General features: G+C 41.6%; 1 protein-coding gene across 1 annotated transcript in view; it reads left to right on the forward strand.

The window, feature by feature from the left end:
• WNK2 (WNK lysine deficient protein kinase 2) overlaps positions 1-8,697 on the forward strand; it is a 172,864-nt gene that overhangs the window by 93,764 nt on the left and 70,403 nt on the right. The window contains exons 11-12 of the mRNA XM_015421185.1: positions 2,905-3,453; positions 6,342-6,635. Coding sequence (XP_015276671.1) covers positions 2,905-3,453; positions 6,342-6,635 — 843 coding nt within the window. The remainder of the gene's footprint in view (positions 1-2,904; positions 3,454-6,341; positions 6,636-8,697) is intronic.

Below are 8,697 nucleotides of genomic sequence, written 5' to 3' on the forward strand. Positions count from 1 at the left end.
AAATGAGGGGAAAATATCAGCAGTGAAGTTGCAAAGAACACCTGAGAGGCGGGAACAGATTGCTCCTGCCACTCAGCTGTTTTTTGGGCTTTCTTCTCTAGTCCCTTTAAATGGGGGCTGCACAAGAGAGCCTGAAGTTGAGCCGATGGGAAGACTGCTCCCTGCCGGCTCAGCTGTTCTGGGCTCTCTAATGCAGTCCATTTGCTGTTTATGACTCCAGTTGCAAAAACAGTAAAGACAATAACAACAATAATGCAATCCCTTTAAATGGGACTGCACATGAGAGCCCGAGCTGAGCTAGCGGGGAGACTGCTCCTTGCCAGGTCAGCTGTTTTCCAGCTCTCTTATGCAGTCCCTTTAAATGGGGGCGGCACAAAAGAGCCTGAAGCTGAGCCTGTGAGAAGACTGCTCCCTGCTGGCTCAGCTGTTTTGGGCTCTTGTGCAGTCTCTTAGAGAGCCCAAACTGAGCTGGCAGGGAGACTGCTCCATGGCAGCTCAGCTGTTGTTGTTGTTTTTTTGCTTTGCTGATCTTCCCTCTAGTTCCTGAATATATCCGGGATTTTTTTTGTTTTCCCGAAAAAATTCCTAAATACTTTTGGGATACCAAAATAGACTCAGAAATACTGATAAGGTCTTTTTCAGGTATATTTTTAGCTCAGGTAGATCTGAATGCACACCCTAGTTTCTGCTCCCCATCTCTCCAGACACCCCTCTGTTTCCCATAGCACATTAGCTCCAACTAGGATGGCAAAACTCCATGTGGGGCCTGAAATTCTAGAATTAGGACAGGTCTCCATACTACAGAAACCAGTCCCCCTTGAGGAAATGGCAGCTTTGGAGGGTGAACTCTATGGCATCACATACCCACTTGAGCTCCTTGCCCTCCCCAAGCACTGCCCCAAATCTTCAGGAATTTCCCAACCTGGAGTTAGCAACCCTAACTCCAACCTGAGTAACTGGGCCTTCATTACAACCATCCTCTTTTCTTTCAATGACTTTGAAATCCAGAGGCATCGTGAAAGGCAGACTATAAATGAAGCCAATAAATGAATAACCATTTATGAGGCTGGTCCCAGTGTGACTTGAAAACTTGTCCCTACCTCATGTTTGAGAAACATGGCATTAAATCAGTCTATAGCAAACCCTGAACTGCATGTAAGCAAAATTTGCAACTCTGAAAATGGGCACAGTGCTTCTGCATGTACAAGTAATGGAGAGGGATTCTTTTGCATGGGCATCCTTTTGCATACATGGAATGACACTGAAGTGAACAGGGTAGCTTGCTCATACTTGAGCTATGTGTGCACAATGAAGATATAAATACACGTTGATGGGGTCTGAACTGGCAGAGACTGATCAAGAGAGAGATCTTGGAGTTGTAGTAGATAACTCACTGAAAATGTCGAGACAGTGTGTGACTGCAATAAAGAAGGCCAATGCTATGCTGGGGATTATCAGGAAGGGTATTGTAAACAGATCAGCCAATATCATAATGCCGCTATATAAATCAATGGTGCGACCTCATCTGGAATACTGTGTGCAATTCTGGTCACCACACCTTAAAAAGGATATTATAGCTTTGGAAAAAGTGCAGAAAAGAGCAACTCGAATGATAAAAGGGTTGGAACACTTTCCCTATGAGGAAAGGTTAAGGCGCTTAGGGCTCTTTAGCTTGGAGAAACGACGACTGAGGGGTGACATGATTGAGGTTTATAAGATTATGCATGGGAAAGAGCAGGTAGAGAAAGAGGTACTTTTCTCCCTTTCTCACAATACAAGAACCCGTGGGCACTCCATGAAATTGCTGAGCGGTTGGGTTAGAACGGATAAAAGGAAGTACTTCTTCACTCAAAGAGTGATTAACACTTGGAATTCACTGCCACAGGAAGTGGTGGCAGCTACAAGCATGGACGGCTTCAAAAGGGAATTAGATAAGCATATGGAGCAGAGGTCCATCAGTGGCTATTAGCCACAAGGTATAGATAGGGACTCTGGGGCAAGTGATGCTCTGTCATCTTGGTGCTGGGGGGGGGGTCAACAGTGGGAGGGCTTCTAATGTCCTGGCCCCACTGGTGGACCTCCTGATGGCACTGGTATTTCTGGCCACTGTGGCATACAGAGTGTTGGACTGGATGGGCCTTTGGCCTGATCCAACATTGGCATCTCTTATGTTCTTATGTTCTTAAGAGCTCACAGAATGCTTGATCTGGGGCATGAGCTGCAACCTGTTTCTGATAAATGTGTAAAACATGTATCTAAAACATTTTAAATTCAGGTACATAGAGCTGCGGTGGCTCAAGTGGTTAAGACGCTGAACTGCAGGCTGTGGATGGTCAGTAGTTCAGCAGTTCGAGACCCGGGTGCCGCCTGATGGAGTGAGCTCCCATCTCTAGTTCCAGCTCCTGCCAACCTAGCAGTTCGAAAGCAAGAAATTGCAAGGAGATAAATAGGTACCGCTTCGGTGGGAAGGTAACAGCGTTCCGTGCGCCTTGGTGTTTAGTTATGCCGGCCACATGACCACGGAAACGTCTTCGGACAGCGCTGGCTCTTCGGCTTTGAAACGGAGATGAGCACTGCAACCCTAGAGGCGGACTCGACTGGCTTTCGAGCAAGGGAACCTTTACCTTTACATAGAGTGAATGATTATTAGTGTACTGTTGCATGATTAATAACTTTCCTTTGCAATGATTTTCAAGTCCTCAGATTTTAAAAAGCACAGTTGCTGTGAAGTGATCTACTGTCCTTAGTTTTTTTAAAAAACAAGATCGCTTGCTTTTATACAGACTCATAAAAATGGATGGAAGTCACAATTCTTCATTCTCACCATGGTAATAGGACAAATGAAATTAACTTGGTGCCATCCGTTAACACTTGCAACTTATATAATATTATATTTTTTTTCAGATTCCTCAGTTTCCTGTCATTCCTGCAGTTACTCCTCTGGCAGGACTTGACACCCATCCTCCAAACCTGTCTGATATGCCTGCTGCAAATGCTCCCCCTATACCTGCTCCTTCTCAGTATTTCCCTCCAGCTGTGATTTTACCGAGCCTCCCCATGAACCCTGCTCTACCACTGATGTCCAGTTCTCCTGCCCTCCCCATGCAAGCAGTCAACCTTCCTCATACTACTGTGGCTTCCTTAATCTTGCCCTGCCAAACAATTGTGCCAAATATGCCATCTGCTCCAGTACCATTACTTGCTGTCGCTCCCTCAGGAGTGTCAGCTTTGCCAACACATCATGCAGTAGCCCAGCTATCCCAACAGCAAATATACCAGGCTACTTTCCAGCAGATAATTCAGAATGAAGTTCTTTCTTCTCCCCATCACACTCAGAACATGCAAGCAGTTTCACAACAGCAGCAGCAGCTGCCTCCACTTCCTCAGTCACTTCAGCCAAGCATAATTCATCCTTCAGAACAGACTATGTCTGCATCTGGGGCTGGTAATCAGGTAATCTGTTTGACATTGGATTTTCTTGGTTCTAGAATACGGTATTACTCCAAGTGGTGGTTCTAGAAGTATGTTCCATTATAAATGACAAACATGCTTAAAAAAACTTTTTTGCTTTATTGTTTTTTGCCTCATGGAGTTTTAGCCTAGGAAATTAAAATCTGGAAAATAAACATGTTCCTGGAATGCAAAGTAAAACTTTGCAAATTTAACTACAACATAAGTAGGTGACATAGTCTAATGGCTTCTTATGTGATAGTTATACAATATCAAATCAAAGAGTTGTAATAAAATGCATATAATTATTTGTGTACATATAATATTTTAATGCAGAGTTCAAAAAGGAAGAAATTCTTACCCTGAATAATTTCAAAATTATTGAGGGTTTTTATATAATAGTAATAAGTAAATTCTGCATTGTCAATAGGTACAATTTCGGGGAGAGGTTCTGAAGCACAACATTTGATATTCAGACCATTTTAGTATTTAAAAATGAATATGCATAGGGATTCATTAATGAAACAGCTTTATAATTCAATATAAAATTAAGTATTATTTGAGCAGAAATAGTGTGTACAAAGACTACTCAAGAATGGCTTGCTAAAAATGGGAATTTTTATAAGAAGCCATTGCATTTTATCATATTGTCCATCTTCTTAAAATTCATAACATTCCATTTCAACCTATTTTTCTGTATCTCTAACTTTACTGTATCTAAATTTCTGTCATCAGCCATATATTTGGTACAAAGATATTGTTTGCAAAGAATCTGCCCTTATCTGAATCCCAGTCTATTCTCCATTGAACCAATGATATTATTTCCATTGGTTTCCAAGTAGTTGACCCAGTCCCTTTAGCCCTCTAAGCATGTCAGATATCAAACAATGAAATATCTCTTTGATTTGTGATTTATTCTTTAAAGAAACTTGTGCTACATTGTAGCTGCGGTCCTAAGAACACTTTCCTGGAAGTAAGCCCCACTGAGTAAAATGAGTGACTTCTCAGAAGACCTGCCTAGGATTGCTTCTTATGTGGAGCATTATCTGGAAGATTTTTAAAAAACATCATATTGTCCTTCTATGAATTGGCAGGGAAAAATTTCCTAGTGTGCCTTTAGCCAAGTTAGTTGTTCTCTCAGAATTGAAAAATAGTTGTTTGCTGAATTAACCATTGTGTTTTAAATAAGTTTTAGAAACTCAGATCTTCTTAATCTTTCTACAGTGGGCAGAAATTGTGAAACAGCCTTTGTATCAGACTGCTCTGTAAACACAATCCTTGCAAGGATGTATCTTTTAAGAAATGATTTTATTGTATCCTGGTATCATCTTTGTAGCACTGAAAACATTAGTTAAAATGGCTTAACTTTAATTTTTTTAAAAAAAATCAAATGCTATTCTCTGAATATTTCTGAAAATATAGCTTTTTCTATTTTATCATATTTGATTATTTTCTAGGTGCAACACACACACAAAACACACGTATGATTATCAGTACTAAAAGTGACTCTCTTTGTCTTCTACACTTTCTTTTGTTGCTGCCTCCTCTTTCTGTCTGCCTTCTGCATCCCATCCCTGCTTCACCTTCTCCCTCAGGTAAAGATTGAATCAATATTTTTAAAAATATGCATACTTCTAGATTCTCTATCTAAGAAGAAAATAATGGATAATGATGTGTCCAGGTTATTGTATTGTGGATGAATCCTTTTGGTAAACCTGTAGTTTGTTTGGTGTAGAATATTATTAAAAACAGGTTGTTAGTGGATCTTCCTTTAACACAAATTCTTTGAGCCGTTTATTTCTGTAGTTATGTAGTTCCCGCCTTCAGTCCCAAATGACTCCAATAATGAGTGGGGGGAGAAATGTGGGTGCAAACTGATTGAAATGTAGACATTGATAGAACCCAAGTTTTAGAATGTAAAGCATTCTTTTGATTTGAAGCCATATTACAGACCATTAAGCATTCCCCAATATGAACTTTGTGAAGTAGGCAGCATTGGGTTCTTAGGATCTTCAAAAGAATATAACTTTAAATATAAACTCGAAATCACAGAGAAATATGGCATGAACGATATGTGAAGGCGTAGCACAAAAATTCAATTTTATGAAGGGTCCCACATCCAGAGTTTGTGCATTGTGAATTTATCTAATTCCTTCTTGGTCCCAATTCTCAGAAACAATGATGGATGTGTATGTTTGAAATGCAACTAAATGTAGTGCTTTTCTACAACCAAACTATTCCAGGGTAAAACTGTCTCTTTCATCTGTGTTATATCACCTCTGTCACCCTGCCAAGTGGTAAGGGAATTGTTTAGGTGTGTGAGCAGTAGAATATGTGTACAAAAAGTCATTAAGTCTTTGCTGAATGCATGAAACTGCCTTATACTGATAGACCATTGGTCTATCAAGGTCAGTATTGTCTACTGTCACTGGCAAGGTCTGTTCAGGGTCTCACACAGAGCTCTTTTCATATCCCCTATAACCTGATCCTTTTCACCAGAGATGCTGGGGACTGAACCCAGGACCTTCTTCATGCCAGGTTCAAGCTCTACTATTGAGCCAGCCCTTCAATGATAGACAGAGATTATTCCAGAGAATAAGCCAACCTTGCCATGTAGATTGGGTAATTTGTGCAGCACAGTTCATCATGCAGAGTTGTTGCACATGAATAGCTTGCAACACATAGTTGCATTTCAAGCCCCCAGGACAACCATTAATCTTGTGAATTGGGCCTCCCTGCTCTTCTAAACACAAACAGCACTGAAATATTGTTTCATTAGAGTGTACTGAGGGGCTTTTGTTAACAAGTTGTTTTTATTTATGTTATCACCATAATCATATGAATATTTACTATCATAACATAATTAATAACAGGAGTCTGTGTTACAACAGATCATTGGACACCCTCAGTTTGCTGTGGATTCTGGAGCCCAGGTGCCTGCATTGCCACTGCAGCCTTCTGCAGTTATGTCACCACCTTTGCAATTACAGCCTGAATCATTGCCTCCCTGCATTGGTCCAGAAGGTCTTGCACAAAACATCCTTGCTACAACTAATGCAGCAATGCCTATAGATCATGGTCTGCTTCTCCAGCCTACTGGTTACCTGCAGTCTCAGCCAGATAATAATCAGCCACTGGGCCAGGGTCCAGCTCTTTGCCCAGTTATCCCAGAATCTTCTCAAGAGGTAGAACAATTTGTTTCTTAATAACTAATCATTGTTTCTATTACCTAAGATAAAATTTGGTAATATGGTGCTAGTTCCATAATTTTGTAGTAGTGTCTCAGAAAGCTAGTTCAGATTCTGTGAATCTGTAGTAGTAGAAAAGAGCAAGAGTCCAGTAGCACCTTAAGGACTAACAAAATTTGTGGCAGGGTATGAATTTTCTTGAGTCACTGCTCACTTCTGTGAACCTGTAATAATTGTATCTCATGTACATTTAATGCAAATAATTCTGAATCATCCAGAATCTGTCTCTCATATTTATTCTTACCACAGCCTTCTAAGTGCCTTCTGTGACAGATTGCACAGAAAAGCAGGTTTTAAAATGCTGCTTGGGACAGAGTCAGGGAAGTTATGAGTTAGTCTTCCCTGGGGAGTAGAGCTTATGTGATTGGCTGCTCTACTTGCTGTCTGATTGGCCAGCATTATCTTAGAGAGGAAATAAAACAGTTGATCTGGGGGGGGGTCTTTTGGTCTTTGTTTGAAATCCAACATCTATATCAGTTTCCAGAGGGTTTGGCTTCTGAGGGAAGTCACTTTGCGTGTAAGTAATTTCTGTCAGGGAATAGTCAGAAAAGTACTCCTACAAAGAGAAGAAGAGAGACCCCATTGTCTTAAATATATTAGAACTATTCTGAGGGAGAATTTAGATTCTCAGTCAAGTAAGCTACAAAACAACTTTATATAGACAATGGATATTGGAGAAGGATTTGGCTGAAAGTCTGGATAGTTAGAGAGAATTCCCATACAAGCTAAATAATAAAAGGAGTTATTGCTTCTTAGGGTCAAGGAAAATAATTTCTAGCCAGTAAAAGGGGTTGGGAAGAGAACTCTGGCCTGTGGTAAAGGGGAGAAGCTTAGACACCTCAGGAGAATGCTCCCTCTAAGCTGTGGAGTCTTGTGAGCAAAAATTCTACTTTGTGAGCTCCTGGCATTAAAGTGGTGAGCAAGTGATTTGGCTACTGCATAAATTAGTTTGTTCTGGAGCCATCCTTCCTGAGCGAAGACAAAAATGCGTGAGCTGGAGGCTAAAAAACTGTGAGCTAGCTCACACTAACTCAGCTTAGAGGGAACCCTGCTCAGGAGTTAGTGAAAAGCTGTAATATCTAAGGGAAAACCTAGAACTTGGAGAAATGTAAAAAATACACTAGCAAAGCACCTCTCATTGTAAAGATCTTGAAACCCTGAAAATAAGCCACAATGACACTCTCTAAGAATTCAAATATGTATAAATTAGAAATCTGCTGTTTAATAAAATCTTTACTCTGTTTTTTAAAGTTAATTTTGCTTCATGTGCCATTTCATGAGGGTATTTTAAAACAAGACAGCTCCTGTATTCCCTCTAGTTTCTGTGCTGGGTCATAAGCCTAAACTAATATCTGTTACAGGGTGGGAGAGTTAAAGCTGATAAAATAAAGAAGATACACACACTACTGAATGGTGGCTCAGTCACTAAGGAGAACAAAATATTTTTGGTGAGAAAATCTGCCTGCAGGTGGGGAAACGTCAGGGGTCTGCCATACCTTCCTTTCAAGGAAGTTGGGGTTTTTTTTAGTTTTCCTCTTTAACTATGTAATAATAATAATACCCAGTCATCTGTATTTTAAAATTGAGATTTTGTAGCCCTTTGGCTAATACCTGGCTTTATGGGTATTGCTTATTGACCATGCAAACACATGATTTGCTCAACTGTGCTAATGGCTTCAGAGAAAATATGCCTAGCAATTTGTTGGGGGGAGGGAGGCCTGCTGTAGACAGGGCCGGCTCGCCCGCTAGGCGAACTAGGCCATCGCCTAGAGCGCCAGCCGGCCCTGGGGGCGCGGGAGGAGAGGCAGGGGCGGTCGCCGGTGTTCCGAGCCCCGGCGCTCCTCCCAGCTGCTGGCCAAGCGCACCGGAGTCCGCCCCTACCTCTGCCCGCCGCCGCGCGTCCTCCTCCTGCAGCCGGCACAGCTCCTCCCAGCCTGGGGGACAAGTTTTGCCGGCTGCAAGAGGAGGACGCGCGGCGGGGGGGGGCAGGAGGGAGGGG

Source organism: Gekko japonicus, unplaced genomic scaffold (genome assembly GCF_001447785.1).
Source record: "Gekko japonicus isolate JY-2015 unplaced genomic scaffold, Gekko_japonicus_V1.1 scaffold149, whole genome shotgun sequence".
NCBI lineage: Eukaryota > Metazoa > Chordata > Lepidosauria > Squamata > Gekkonidae > Gekko > Gekko japonicus.